The sequence below is a fragment of the Eucalyptus grandis genome, chromosome 10 (assembly GCF_016545825.1).
Source record: "Eucalyptus grandis isolate ANBG69807.140 chromosome 10, ASM1654582v1, whole genome shotgun sequence".
NCBI lineage: Eukaryota > Viridiplantae > Streptophyta > Magnoliopsida > Myrtales > Myrtaceae > Eucalyptus > Eucalyptus grandis.
This window is the reverse complement of record NC_052621.1, coordinates 33597743-33613939: the sequence shown is the minus strand read 5'-3', so window position 1 is coordinate 33613939 and position 16197 is coordinate 33597743. Positions and strand designations below refer to the sequence as shown.

Genomic DNA, 16197 nt, shown 5'->3' with positions numbered 1-16197 from the left:
TAGATCCATGAATAGTTACTAGGTATATAATTCATTTCTTTTGTAATTGTTGGAATGTATTAGGAAATCTTCTAGAATTTCTCCCTGATTATATTACGTGATTATATTACGTGATATTATGTGATTTGTTTTTTATTCTGATTGCTGTAAATTAGATATTGATAGATATTAGAGGTAACTTAGGATCTTTATCTATATAGGTTTCTTACCTAATTTAGATTCTCTGTTCATGTATTTATACTCATTGTAATCACTCTATGAGAGATAAGAAAACAGATTCTTTTCTTCATGGTATCGAGCCCAAAGGTCCTTCATCTATTCACCTCGAGTAATTTTTTTCTTTTCGTTCGATCACTATGTCGGACGAATCATCAACCACCCAATCTAACCCTCCATCACTTCTTACAAAATCCACCGAAGCTCATCCCATTCAGATCACTTCCATAAAGCTGAATGGTGATAATTTTTTCGGTGGTCTCAACTTCGAATGTATATACGGGTAGAGGAAAAAGTGGCTATCTGACGGAGATAATGCAGAACCAGCGACAGATGACCCCACTTGGGCTGCGGGATGCAGAGAATTCAGCGATTATGACGTGGCTGACCAACTCCATGGAAGAAGATATTGGTGCAAATTATCTGGGCTATTATACCGCAAAGGAACTCGGGGATGCGGTGTGTGAGATGTATTCAGATTTGGGTAATCAATCTCAAATCTACGAGTTAACCTTGAAGCTAGGGAAGATGCGACAAGGAGAGGAAACTGTCACAAAATACTTTCACTCCTTGAAACGTTTGTGGCAGGAATTGGATGTATTCAATGATCATGAGTGGATGTGTATTGAAGATGGTAATCGATACAGGAAAATTGTAGAAGCAGAACGTATTTATGCTTTCCTAGCGGGGCTTCGAGATGAGTTTGATGAAGTACGGGGCAGAATACTTGGGAAGCAGCCTCTTCCACCTATTGGAGAGGTCTTCTCGAGAGGTTCGGAGAGAAGAAAGTAGACGGGGAATAATCTTTGGGCAAGTCAGCTACCGGCGGAAAGGATGGATCATTGGAAGGTTCAGCATTAACTATATTTGAAGACAAGAAGGGCCATGTTCCTACAACAATAGTTTCCGAGGCAAATATAAGCAAGATCCCCATTAACTTGCGAAGATCGGATGGGAAACCTCGTATTTGGTGTGATTTTTGCAACAAACCCCGTCATACACGGGAGACTGTTGGAGGATTCATGGCCGTCCAGCTTCTACAACTAGTGAAGCAAGGAGACCAACTTCATTTAGCCGTGATAATAAGTCTTCTCAGCGTATGCCTCCTACAGCTAATGAGGCCACTTTGCATTCTCTTTCAGCAAAGAACAACTAAACCATCTTCTCGCAACTACTTGGTGGGTCCGTATCGGGTAATCCCATTTCGATTGCCCACCAAGGTAGAAATCTAAATGCCCTCTCTTGTTGTTCACAATCTGTACCTTGGATCATTGATTGGGGGCATCCGATCATATGACTAATCTTCCATATTTGTTCAAATCCTATATTCCTTGTCCTCGGCAACCAAAAAATTCGGATTGCCGATGGGAGTTTTTCATCTATTGCAGGCAAAGGATTAGTTCCACTTTCTCGAGTCTATTAAACTTCATAATGTACTGCATGTTCCTAAGTTAGCCTGCAGCCTCTTGTCTGTTAGTAAACTTTCTAAAGAGTCTAATTGCCGTGTTGTCTTTTTTGCTTCCCATTGTGAGTTTCAGGATCAGATCTCGGGGAAGACGATTGGCAATGCTAGGATGAGGATGGTCTTTACTATTTTGAAGAGTTTGTCTCTAATAAAAAGCTCAGGCGTATGGAACTTTCAGTTCTTCCCCTGTTCAAGAACAAATAATGGTTTGGCATCATAGATTAGGCCATCCTAGCTTTAGATATTTGAAACATTTGTTTTCTCATTTGTTCAAAGATGTGGATGTTTCTTCACTACATTGTGACAATTGTTTTTTCTAAAAGTCATCGTACTCATTATAATCCAAAACAGTATCGTGCATCATCTCCTTTTTACTTAATCCATAGTGATGTTTGGGGTCCTTCACCCATGCCAACAAAAACCGGAAACGATGGTTTGTTACTTTTTATAGATGATCATACCCGTTTATGTTGGACATACTTGATGAGCGCCAAATCTGAAGTTGAGTCATTGTTCAAAAAATTTTATCAAATGGTTATGACTCAATTCCGTACTACTATTAGTATTCTTCGTACTGATAATGGTACTGAATATTATAACCAATTTTGGGGAGTTTTTTGACAGAAAAAGGCATCATTCACCAGTCAACTTGCCGAACTACACCTCACCGAGAATGGCATTGCTGAACGCAAAAATCGCCATCTCCTTGAAGTATCGCGTGCCCTCTGCTTTTTCAATGCATGTACCTAAATACTTATGGGGAAGCTGTGCTAACAGCATCTTATCTAATTAATAGGTTGCCTACTCGGGTATTAAATTACACTACTCCCTTAAATTGTTTCAAAAAAGTGTACCCACAGCTCGTATTTTTCTGATATTCCTCTAAGGGTGTTTGGTTGCACTACATTTGTCCATCTCCCAATTCAGTGTCGATCTAAATTAGATCCTCGGGCTGAAAAGTGTGTGTTTATAGGGTATGCACCTAATCAAAGAGGTTACAAGTGTTACAATCCACATACTGGTAAAACTCATATCACTATGGATGTAACATTTATCGAGTCACAACCGTTTTTCTAACAAATCTCTTGAGGGGGAGAATGGCGAAGTTAGTGAAGAGATTAACTCTCCTGTCCTTCCTAATCCTTTGTTTGAATCTTCGAAAACACCTCTGCCCAATCTTGATGTGTCAAAGATAGGGGGAGAAAAAGTTCAAGATCACAATGTGATCAACAAGCCCGAGCTTCAGGTTTATACTAGAAGGAAAACTCTTCAAAATATTGCAGATCAGAACTTTGTCCTCGGAGCCTCATCCGTCTACAACCCCGAGAGATGATCTCTTGCCTTCGTCATCGAGGTGATCCTAGTAGTACTCTTTTTCCTCCATTCCTATCTTAAATTCTGATACTAATGCTTCTAATCTTGATATGCCTATAGCTCTTAGAAAAGGAGTTAGATCATGTACTAAGCATCCTATATCAAAACATGTGTCATTCCAAAAGTTATCTCATCATCATAGAGCATTTGTGTCAAATCTGTCTCACATATCTATTCCTAGAAATATCCATGAAGCTTTGAAGGATCCAAAGTGGAAGATGGCTGTTGAGGATGAAATGCTTGCACTTAAGAAGAATGGCACATGGGAGTTGGTTGATACACCAGAAGAAAAAAGATCGTTGGCTGTAAATGGGTATTTACTGTAAAATGTAAACCCGATGGGAGTGTTGAGCGGTATAAAGCAAGGTTAGTGGCAAAGGGTTCACTCGGACTTATGGAGTAGACTATCGAGACTTTTGATTGCCAAGATAAATTCTGTTCGAATTTTACTATCTTTGGCTGCTACATTTGATTGGCCCTTACATCAGTTAGACGTGAAGAATGCATTCTTGAATGGTGACTTGGAGGAAGAAGTGTTTATGAGTTTACCACCAGGTTTTGCAGAAACTGAAGGCAAAGTTTGCAGATTAAAAAGTCGTTGTATGGACTTAAACAATCTCCAAGAGCGTGGTTTGAACGATTCGGGAAGGTGGTTAAAAGATTTGGCTATCACCAAAGTCAAGGAGACCACACTCTATTCTATAAACACTCAAAGGAAGGTAAGCGTGCAATTCTAATCGTCTATGTTGATGATATAATATTAACTGGTGATGACAAAGTTGAGTTGAAAAGCTTGCAAGGGAAGTTGGCTGAGGAGTTTGAAGTTAAGGATTTGGGTGCCTTGAAATATTTTCTTGGAATAGAATTTGCGAGATCCAAAAAGGGCATTTTTATAAACCAACGCAAATATGTTCTTGATCTGCTTAAAGAGACAGGTCTATTAGGATGTAAAGCAGCAGAGACCCCGTGGAACCAAATATGAAGCTTGAACTTGCCAAGGCTGAAGAAGTAATAGACCGAGAAAGGTATCAAAGGCTTGTTGGTCGACTTATTTACTTATCTCATACTCGACCTGATATATCGTTTGCTGTAAGTATGGTGAGTCAGTTCATGCACTCACCAGGGCCAAGGCATTTTGAAGCGGTATATAGAATTTTACGCTACTTGAAGGAAGTCCTGGTAAGGGTCTAATGTTTGAAAAACATGGACATCTGGAAATTGAGGTGTTCACTGATGCAGATTGGGCTGGAAGTACTATGGATAGGAGATCTACTTCAGGCTACTGCACGTTTGTTGGTGGTAATTTAGTCACTTGGAAGAGTAAAAAAGCAGAGTGTGGTGGCAAGAAGTAGTGCTGAAGCTGAATTTCGATCAGTAGCACATGGTGTATGCGAGATTATGTGGATTAAAGGTATCTTAGATGAACTACAAATTCCAAGTTCCATACCAATGAAAGTATATTGCGACAATAAGGCAGCAATCGCAATTGCTCATAATCCCGTGTTACATGAACGGACAAAGCATGTGGAAGTTGATAAACACTTCATCAAAGAAAAACTTGATAGCGGACTAATTTGTATGCCGTATATTTCAAGTGATGATTAGACTGCTGACATTCTGACCAAGGGATTACATAGAAGGCAATTCATTCGTCTAGTGAACAAGCTGTCTATGGAAGACATCTTCAAGCCAGCTTGAGGGGGAGTGTTGGAATGTATTAGGAAATCTTCTAGAATTTCTCCCTGATTATATTACGTGATTATATTACGTGATATTATGTGATTTGTTTTTATTCTGATTGCTGTAAATTAGATATTGATAGATATTAGAGGTAACTTAGGATCTTTATCTATATAGGTTTCTTACCTAATTTAGATTCTCTGTTCATGTATTTATACTCATTGTAATCACTCTATGAGAGATAAGAAAACAGATTCTTTTCTTCAGTAATTGAAGGATGTAATATAAAGATGCTATGTGCTAATTGGTCATAATCCTAGGGCAGAATCAAGATAAAAATATTGTATCTTGAATTTTCTTTCTCACTTTTACTTTCTATTCCTTTGGAATCGTGTGCCAAATTCTAACTATAATCACGGGAGCCTCGGGGGAAGATTGAAGGTGACTAAAAGGTGAGTAAGGTACCTGTCAAATTGAAACAAGAAAATTCTAAAGCAATATTGATTTGGGCTTGTTACCGAAAACGACACATGGGATTTTATCCTCATATACCATTGAAAGAACTAGGTGTCGAAAACAGCAAACGCCCTAAATGTACGATTTTTGCCGACCAGACACATTCCATCATGGAGTCCTGGTGAGTAGATTCTTTTTCTTCTTTTTGGCGAGGGAAAGAGCAGAGAAAGACACGAGGAATAGAATAGACTTAACGACGAAGGGATCGAGAACGACCAGATCATAGTCGTCGGCGAATTCACTGAGAAACTTCAGCGGGAGTTCTTCTTCTTCTGCCTTAAGGTCAGTGAGGCGAGAAATCCGCGTTTGGGAACAGTAGTAAAAAAAGGCGGTCCGCTTTCACAATGGGGCCCATTAGAAGAAAGGAGGAGAGAACACTTGAGTGCAATCTGGAAAGTGAAAGGAAGATGGGGAGTGGACGTTGGCAATCACTGAATTTGTGGAAAATGACGATAAAATGGCGAAATCCTGGGGTTGTCCATTATACTACGGGACGGTTTGTTCAAGGAAATGGCAGAAAAAGCAGGATAATGGCCGCCGAAAATCAGGGACAAACTTGTGCGTAAATTAAAGGCACGTCTTTTTAATTCCAGAAAAAATAATGTTTTTCATCAAAAATCTCAAACCAATACACTCTTAACACATTCACCTTCCATTTAACTTCCGTCAAATTTTACCATGAGTTTTACTGAGGTTCATAAAGCATAGCCATAGCTCAATTGACATAATAAGTATACGTGGAAATTCTTATCAGTTTGGAACAAATTTGTCACGGAAATACCAATTTAAAAGTTTTCAAGTATCTTTACCAAAAAAAAAAAAAAGTTTTCGAAGTATTAAATTTTTTAAATATTTAAAAGTATTGAATGATTTCAATTAATTTAAAAGAGACATATGTTTACATCATAAATTGACTAATTGTTAAAACCGATGAAAAAGCAAACTCTATCAATGAGAATAATGTTTAATCAAAGCAAAAGTCATCAATAAACAAAACAGTTGATAACTTGAAGAAAATTGTTAGCTCACCAATAGAGCTGCCAATAGCAAACAATGCAGAGATAATTGACGAAAGCTTTCACAAATTTATAACTTGAAGAGTTTACCGATAAATCACCAATAGAGTTATCGATAGCAAACTATTGTAGATTTTGCTAGAAGTTAAAACAATGTCACTTATAAACAAAACACAGGTTTGCCAGTTCCTTAATCGAAGACAAGATAGTGGATCAACACAAGCACATGGTACCAGATACTTATAACTAGAATCTAAGATATGTAACTTCTTGTGAATAACTAATATTAAATTATAGAGACCGTGTCTAAAATTTGCAGCCTCTTATTAATAACTATAGATGGTGCTAGGATGTTATTCACGGACTCAAAATCCACTAATTGCATATAGATAATTGCTGATGGTGAGATATAAAAACCCACATTGTGATCAGCCGTATGCAGTCAGGAATTCCAAAAAAGTCCTAAATCTATGGTATTAGTATCAATTCAATCATGAACCTTTCAATTCAACCAATTTAGTCATGAACCTTCTCACATTGGGAGCTAGTTTAGTCCATCCGACCAATTTTGGCTAGCCAACACTGATGTGGACGTCCGTTGGCCAATGAACGTTAACGTAACAATTTTTAGATAATTTTTTTGGAATTTTCTTATTAATTTTTCCTTTATTTTTTTTTTCCTTTTCCTTTTCTTTTTCCTCTTCTTCATCTTGGCCTTCTTCTCCTGCAGTGGCCAGTGGTGGCTTGCCCACTATCAGTGAGGGCTTTGCGGCCCTCGCCTAACCTTGCCCAGGGAAGCAGGCGAGGCTAGCCTTGTCGTGGCCTTGCTACGGGCAAAGGTGGCCTCCCCCACGGTTGGCGAGGCCATGGTGGCATTCACCAAGGTCGGGTGAAGGGCAAGGCCACCATGGCCTTACCAACCACGAGCAAGGCCACCTTTGCCTACGGCTAGGCCACGGCAAGGCTACCCTTACCCTCATCCAATGGCCAGCAAGCCACCAAAAGTTCGCTAGCCACTAGGGGAGAAGAAGGCCAAGAGGAAGAAGAGGAAAAGAAAAGAAAAAGGGAAAATTAATAACAAAAATTTGAAAAATACTTAAAAATTGTCACGTCGACATCGGCTGGCTAAAATTGGTTGGATGAAATGAATTAGTATCAATATAAAAGGTTTTAGGATTCAATTGATCAAATTAAAATATTTAGAATTGAATTACTATCAATACCTTAGGTTTAGGGCTTTTTTAATACTTTCCCCATGCAATCAATTACGGAACATTTTGTTCTTTACATGTTTATTTTCCTCCGCAAATTTACATCCCGGCACTCTAAGGCCTGTTTGGCAACGTTGAACAAGCAGTGATCGATTCTGATTTTTTGTTCCCAGAATCAGTTTGGGACGAGAATCGCGTTTGGTAAAATTTTTGTTCCCGGGAACAAATTTGTTCCCAGAATCAGTTTGGGAGTAGATTTGAGAATAAAAAAAAAAAGTTGATTCTGCGTCCGAGAATCAAAAAAAGAATCAACACAATAAAACTCTTCTTCTTTCCTTCCGCCATCCCATGACCGTTGCCCACTGCCGTTCGTCGCTGCCTGCCGCCGTCCGCCGCCACCCACCACCGCCTGCTACCGGTCGCCGGCCGCCGGTCGGCGAGCTTGCCGAGGCTCGCTTGGCCGGGCGAGGTCCGGCGAGCTCGCTGGAGGCTCGCCTAGCCACCGGCCGGGCACGCCTAGCCTAACCGGTGGCCGGGCCGCCTCGCCCAACCCCGGCGAGGCTCTCCCGTCCACCGCGGGTGAGGCGAGGCCTCGCGGATCCGGCGAGGCCCACTGCCACCGGCCGGGCTCGCCAGCTCGATTGGTGGCCAAGCGAGCCTCGCCCGGCCCCGACGAGGCCCGCTGTCCATCGGCGAGGCTCGGCCGACGAGGGCCAACCTCGCCGAGGGCCGGCGACGCCCGGTGAGGTTGCGACCCTCGTCCGGCCGGTCGTCGGACCGGCGACCAGCCACAAGAAGAAGAAGAAAAATAGGAGAAAAAGGAAAAAAAAAAAAAAAAATGAAAAAGAAAAGGAAAAAAGGTAAAAAAAGAAAAGAAAAGAAAGTAAAAAGTAGAAAAAATTATTTAAAAATTAAAAAAATAATTTGGAACAAAATCAATGAACACGTTATCAAACACAATTCTATTCCAAAATAAAAAATTTTAGACAGTTACTAAACACGTTTTTTTACTCAGAATCAATTCCAGGAAACGAATAAAAAATAATTATTTCTTGTCGAATGGTTAAGAACAGAATCGTTTACCAAACGCGCCCTAAATTTCCCGAACCCTTTCCCTTTCTCACCTATATTTTAATTCCTCTACTTTTGCAGCCACGTGCATTCCCATCCAAAATAAGTCAAGAAATCATTTTTCCTTAAATTTCAACAATTCCATCCTTTGTAAAGATTTTCACTTTTTGCGAAACGATATAGCGAACAATTCTTAATATTTAAATACCATTGTCAATCCCAGATCGGTGATTTCTCGGTGCTTGCGCTCGGCCATGATGGCACTTTAATGAAATTTCGTGGATATTTCTGTGCTATTTCGGAGGTCAGTGGAGCTTTTTGACTCCAGCGGTTTGCATATTTTATTGTCTAACCTCTCTTTCACAGAAATTCACCTTCGTCCTCCCCTGGTTCTTGATGTTTTCTTCCTTTTGAGAACAACCTCAGTGACAAAAATCTCCTGTCCTTGAGAATCGTTAGTCCATCTTCTTTCACTAAATCTTGTCGTTAGTTCTATGCTTTGTTTCAGATGTTGGTGAACGCAGCATACAGGATCCGCCACAAATTGGACACTGTCGAGGCGTCGCTTTAATCAGGGTCTGAACTTCGTCGTGCTGGGCCGGCTGTAAGCACGTAATCTGCATAATTGCACAAACGCTGGTCCTTTCGGGATTTGTTTGTGATTACAGCTCTGAGCAGGGTCGGCCGCAGATGGGACTGATTCCAGGCGTTCCTTTAATCACCATCATCTTGACCTCGATGCTGTGAGGACCGCAAGTTCTCTGTATTCGGTTTATTTTCCGACGCTTGTTTGATGGGTTCCTGTTTTGAAGTCTCCCTGAAGGCTTAAAACTCCTGTTCATAATTATTGGCAGGGTCCTGAGACAACTGACGAGAGAGAAGAAAAGCCGGAGGAGCCCGGAGGCAATGCTCAGCGTGGAAGATGTGCCGCCAGGAGATGAGTACGAGGTGTTCTTGAGCTTCAGGGGATCAGACACACGGAACAACTTTACCGATTGCCTTTACCATGAATTGAGACGCGTTGGATTCCATGTCTTCCGAGACAACGAAGAACTCCGAATTGGCGAAAAAATCGATGAGGAGATTTTTAAAGCGCTCAACAAATCTCAAATCTACATACCGATTTTCTCCAGGAACTACGCTACCAGTTCATGGTGTCTCCGTGAGTTGGCATACATGGTAGAATGCACCTCAGATGAGAAGAAAAAGAAAAAGATACTCCCCATCTTCTTTGACGTGGACCCTAATGACGTTAAGCTCAAAACCAGATTGTACAGGAAAGCCATACCCAAGCACAAGAAGAAGTTCGGCTCTGATGCATTGAAGCGGTGGGAGGATGCTCTTGTAGAGGTTGCACATCTAAAGGCATGGGAAGTCAAAGGGAAAGGGTAATTTTCCTCGACCTTTCGTTATGATTAATAAGCGCAACAGTTGCAGTCTTAATTTGAAGAAACTTTGTCATCCCAGAATACAAGAATAAAAGACACTTTTCATTTGAAATTTGCATTAGAAGTTATGACAGCTATAGCGGACAGAAATAATATCGGATCCGGCAAAATAGCAAAAGAAAGAAAAAGTGACGACGAGAGAAGATATGTACACTCAGCAGTGAGGACTCAACTGGAGGAAAAGGAAAGAATAGGGTGAAAAAAATGTCCGCTTTCATCCAATTTATGAACAAATTCAGATGACTCTTGCTTGAATGAACTATACCTGAATCCGGTCCGATTACCCGTGTGATAGCTCTAGAGAGAACTTGCCAAATAAAATCTGTTCAGTTTTTTTTCGCCAAAAATAGAACTTGCTTACTTAGAAAATAATGAAACACCTATCATGAATCTGTCGTGCTTCTTTCGATTTTGCTTGAGACCCCGAGTTTATTTTGGTTTTATATCAGATTCAACTCTTATATGAACACAATCCTACAAATTTAGCTCAAAATTACACACACTTTGGAATTTATGTCACCGCAGGTTAGTTAGTTGATCCAACCATTATCAACAAAAAAATATTGCCTTACCCTGTTTTGTGAATCTTACTCTGTGCATTCCATCAAGAATACCTCCTTCACATGGATCGTTCCCTGCATTATCTTAAGCTTCCCTTTACATCAAATTAAGAGACATTCCATGAAATCTCAATGCACATATTAACTGATTATAATGCTTAATTTCTGTCATAGTAACCGAAATGGTTGACTTATTTTTACCGTATGGTCCCAAAAGACCTGCAGATTGTCATATTTGGAAGTAATTTATTCCCTTTTCCTTCATGTCAATGACGAAAACAAAAAATTCCCTGCTTTGCTGCAGCCATGGAGAACTAATTAAATTGGTTGTTGGAGAGGTATTGCGTAAGCTTAATGCCAGACACGTGGATGTGCCTGAATATTGGGTTGAAGATCATTGTCGGATGGAAAACATACTAGAAAAGTTGAAAGTTGACTCCGATGGTGTACGTTTCCTTGGTATTCATGGAATAGGTGGTATTGGTAAAACAGTACTTGCAAAGGTTGTGTTCAACAAAATATCTTCTCACTTTGAAGGTGTTTGTTTCCTCAACGATGTGCGAGAATCATTGCAACATGGCCTTATAAGCGTGCAGAAAAAGTTATTAGCTAGTTTTGTGGGTCCTGTGAATGCTGATCAAATCAAAGACATTGGAGATGGGATGAATCAGATCAAGAGAGTATGTCATAATCAAAAAGTTCTCATTGTTCTAGATGATCTAGATAAGCAAGAGCAACTCAAAAAACTAGCTGGAAAATCAGACTGGTTTGGTTCAGGTAGTAGGATCATCTTCACCACTAGAAACTTAGAGGTCTTGATGACTCAAGTGGAATCATCTAGTGAAGACGTCCTAAGTGAACCTAGAGGAACTTTGGCATATGAAGTTCATGAAATGGAGTTTGCTCAAGCAGTTCAGTTGTTTTGTAAGCACGCATTTAGGAGAGACTCTCCCCCAGAAGGATATGATCATCTTTCGGAGAAAATTGTTCTTAGAGTGGGTATGCTTCCTTTGGCCGTTGAGGCCATAGGTTCCTTTCTTTATTGCCACGGCTCTACCTTGGAACAACATTGTGATAAAAAAAACCTATGGGAAGATACATTGAAGCGGTTAGATGACGGTCCTTTTCAAGATGTCCGAGATGCATTGATGATAAGTTACGAAGGATTGGAGAATAAGGAAAAAGAAGTATTTCTAGATATAGCTTGTCTTTTCACCAACAAGGACCAAACATATCCAGTTTTCATGTGGCACGAGTGTAATTACCATCCTCACTTGGCAATTAGTGTCCTTTGCCAGCGATCCTTGATAAAAATTGGACATGACAATAAGTTTTGGATGCATGACCAAGTTCGAGATTTGGGAAAGCACATCATGCGTGAAAAATATCCTCGCAAATTTAGTAGGGTGTACATTAAAGAGGATGCTATAAAACTACTAGAGAGAAAAGAGGTAAAATGAAAGAGCACTTTACGTAATTTCTTTTTTGAAGGAGAAACTTTCTCTTACTTTGTCGTTAGCTTTGTTCAACTTTCCATTTTTCTTGTGAGTGAGATAGCCCTCTCTCAAACTTAGGGTCAAAAGGTCTAGTAAATTGGTGGAGAGAGACTATAGAGATTGCCAAGTAGTTAGCTTCATTTTTAGATTATGTAGAGTAGAAAATAGTTTTCGGGAAGTTCTGAAACCGCAAAGTGCCGTTTCAAATGGAATCTGAAAATTTTCGTCAATGGTGGTAAAAGATAACTCGTAAGTCTACTTGCTGGTAATAGGTGGGTGTCAGGGTAGGTTCCCTATTGAAGATATTGTTGACCAATGGTCATATGCTTCCTTTCTTTGTAACTTTGTAAGAGTGTTGGGTATTATGCTCTCAATTAATCTTGAGTCTCTGTTGGCAGAGAAATGAAGATGTAAAAGCACTATGCCTGACTTCCGATATCTGCAACCGCAACTTTCAAGTTGAAGGTACATTGAAGGGGTCAATGATAAGTCTTAAAGCACTGACGATTAAGGAAAAAGCAATATTTCTAGATGTTGCTTCATTTTACATCAACAGCAACCAAACAAATCCAGTTATTAGCACCCTCCGCCAGCGAATCTTGATAGGAATGGAATTTGACAATGAGTTGTGGATGCATGACCAAGTGACTTCCGATAGCTGCAGCCGCAACATTGGACCTAAAGAATTAGATGCTCTGTCAGGTCTAAGATTCCTTCAAGTTGAAGGCATTGATTTTATAGGCAACTGCAAGAATGATATTTTGGAGCTACGTTGGCTTTCTTTGGAAGGGACGCATAATAAATTTTGTGCGGGGAATTTTCATTCTACTAGTTTAGTCATGCTAGACCTTTCAAGGAGCAATATCGAAGATGACTGGGGTGGATGGAGCCAATTCCAGGTACGTCTTTCTCTATTCATCACACTGAGGGATCAAGAAGAGCATTGTATGGGTAGAAAATCCATGTCTTCCTCTTTCTTTCTATCTTCACCAATCATTCATGCACTGTATATAATGGTTTCACACTCTCCTTATCTCACATGAATCTAGGAACAGAAATTATTTTGCACAAGTTACATCAAGCATTGATAACAACCGGCTAAATGCATTCAAACGAGGAAAGGAAGCAATAGGATCACGTCATTTTGATTAAACCCATTCGTGGAAAATTTTCTTCTTCAATTATCCCATTCCGAACTTCTATTTCTTTTGCTTTCTCGTTTTTCACAAACTTGTCAGCAATTGCACTCATGATTTGATTAGATCTTTTACCATTTTCTTCTTCAGTAAGTTGTGTCATTTGCAATTACTGCAAGAATTTACTGAACTATAAAAATGAGGGTAATTAGGTTGACTGTCGATCCAGATATGTACCCCAGGGTTATTGATGCGTTTCATTCATTTTACTTCACTTTCTTTTCCAGCAGATGACAAAAAAGCTGAAAGTCCTGGATTTAAAGGATTGCAAAAAGTTGACGAGGACACCTGACGTCACTAACTTCATGTCTTTGGAGATCTTAGTACTTGCTGGGTGTGTGAGTTTGATCACAATCGACTGCTCCATCGGTAAGCTTGAATTAAGACTTTGAACATCAAGGGGTGTGTGTCTCTTGGGAAGTTGCCCCCAGAAGTTGGTTCTCTACCTTCTTTGAAGATCGTCCGGGACCCGAGTACTGGAATCATTGACACTATGAAAAGCCTCCAGGAGCAGACACGTTTGAGAAAGGAGAAATTCCCACCGGAGCTTCCCAAGCTAAAATGGCTCCGGGAAACACTCTGGGAGATACTTCCAAAGCCTCTTTTAGCTGGAGTGTGGGCGAACCTTACCCGATTAAGTTTACACGGGTCTGGGGGAACAAAGGCGCTTTTGGAGAGACTTGACAATCTGGATTTTCGGCCAGACATTCTGATAGAAGTGTACCCTTGAAATCAGTATGACTTCCAAAGTTTATCGGAAGGTAGGAGAGCCAAATTCCATCCATTTCCCAGGCCACTGGTATTCTTTATGGAGTTTTCATGCATATATTTGATGGCCATGTGACATTTCAGATGCGAATTTCGATTATATGATAAGTTACTTCGTAAACAACATTTCTCTTTCGGGGCTAACTTGATTAGTCAATCACTGCGCAAATGGGTATATGAAAAGGAGCAGACTGGCAGGTATATATATTTCCAGTACTAATGAATGAAGAGAAATCGACTAAACTTGAATGAAATTTTGTGGGCAAAAGAACACTCTAATTGCCAAAACTTGGCATAAAGGGATATTTAAATGCCAAAAACTTACGAAAGTGACACTTAAGTGCTACATTTTATGAGAAATGGGACACTGAGTGCCACATCTGGCGAACCTCGCCGGAAATCTTATTTGGCAATTTTTTATTAATTTTCTTGCTTACGTGGCTCGACGGAATGCTGACTCAGTAAAAACACATAAAAACGACGTCATTTTGATACCATCCGAATTTTAATATAAAATTAATTAATTATTATTATTTTTTTTTAAAAAAGGAGGAGGAGGAGGAGGAGGAGGAGGCAGCCGACGATTGAGGGCTTAGCTCGACTCGCCGCCACCTCCCGCCATTGTCGAAAAGGTGGGGGAGGGTCGGCGAGGCCGTGACATCCCGATTTCGATCCCGCCCCGAATATATGAAATAGGCATTTCGCCGGCGCGCCTATGGTCCTTTTTTTCTGAGCTGATCATTCACGAGTTAACCAATCTATTGGGTGAAGCCGTTAAGGGATATAACCGCGGTAAAATCCCTAAAAGCTACCCGATAGGTCGGATCGGACTAAAATCGCGTTCGATCGATTTTAACCACGAAATTGAATTCGGTTTCGGAAATCGGACGTTCGAGCATATCACAATTCATTTATAGGATGTCGTCTTGTCTTTTGGAGAAATTTCGTCGAGTTCGGGAATTTTTATGAGAAATCTCTTCAGACGATTCGGAAAACGAATGGAAATTCAGAAGGGGCTAAATTGAAGAGAATTTTGGTTTTTAGACCGAGCTACTTGATGCTAGGAAAGTGTGGAAATTGTACGGGCTTTTTTTACAATAAAATTGGACATCAAAATTGAGAGATTGTAGAACAAATTGAGGTCCAAGAATTGAAGAAATTCGGACTAGGCATGGGGTGCGACAATTGGCATTAAATTGGTTTATTTGTGGATAAAGAGGCAAGAAAGCATTAGGGAAAAAAAGTGGATAAGCTTGAAAGACTTCTTGGACATCTAATGATGAGATTAGATATTTAATTTGACTATTTTGGCTCCTCCTTATCCATTCCTCAAGCTTCTCTTGCACGTGGTTACTGCCCCACCTTCGACTGACTCTTCTCTCTTGCCGTCCACCTCACGCCAGCTTCATCCCTTCGGTCTTCTGCTCTGGCTTTCATTTTTCTTTTCCCTGCTCGATCGTTTCCCTTGGGACAAAACCGCCTCTGCCCTTCTTCCATTTGTTTCTTCATCTTCGGCCGTTGATGTTCACCAGCGAAGCCACCACTCAACATCCGCTTCCTCCTTTGTGTTCTCCACCGAACGCCTGCTGCTTCTCCATTCTGCCGCCCCCACCATCCGTTGTCTCCTCCACCGAAGCTGCAGTAGCTTCGTGTCTTCTTCTTGTTCGGTCAACACCAGCGGTTGATTGACCGCTTGCCTTCAAGCCAACGAAACCAGCAAAGCCAGCGAAGCCCTGCCACGAAGCCAGTCCACGTTCCTCTCCATCTTCGCTGCTTCTCTCAGTCATAACCCCAGCGAAGCCATTCTGCCCGAAGCTGCTGCTCATCCACCTTATTTTGTCCCCCACGCCGGTCAACAATTAAGCTTCCCCTCTCCCTCGTTTGACCAAAGCCTCCACGTGAATTCCAGCGAAGCCGAAGCAAGCAACGCCGCCCCATCGTCTCTCTTCCTCGCTTCTGTGGCTGACGTCCAAGCCGCACGTCCCAGCAGCGTCCACCGCGAGAAGCCCAGCTCGTTTGCTCCAGCAACTTCGGTCTTCTCTTGCCGCGCGTGTCTTCAGTTCATCCAGCGGATTTCGGCCCAACTCTCCATCAAGCCCAGAGCAGCCCGCAAGCTCAGTAGTTGAGCCCATTCGAAGCCAAGTTGTGGCCCGCGAATTCATTTTCAGCCCATTGGAATT

The 16197-nt window shown here is 41.0% G+C and overlaps 1 protein-coding gene across 2 annotated transcripts; it reads left to right on the top strand.

The window, feature by feature from the left end:
• The first annotated feature begins 8831 nt into the window (after positions 1-8831).
• On the top strand, positions 8832-14143 carry LOC104422916 (disease resistance protein RUN1-like). 2 transcript variants are annotated; one of them, XM_039303315.1, is made up of 5 exons: positions 8832-9292; positions 9404-9937; positions 10862-12008; positions 12452-12952; positions 13477-14143. In XM_039303315.1, exons 1-5 carry the CDS (start codon positions 9240-9242, stop codon positions 13639-13641), a joined length of 2400 nt encoding a protein of 799 aa, XP_039159249.1. In that variant the 5' UTR covers positions 8832-9239; the 3' UTR covers positions 13642-14143. The 2 variants fall into 2 exon arrangements, with proteins under 2 accessions (XP_039159249.1, XP_039159250.1); XM_039303316.1 differs by having other exon boundaries at positions 8833-9292; positions 13480-14143.
• The last annotated feature ends 2054 nt before the right edge of the window (positions 14144-16197 follow it).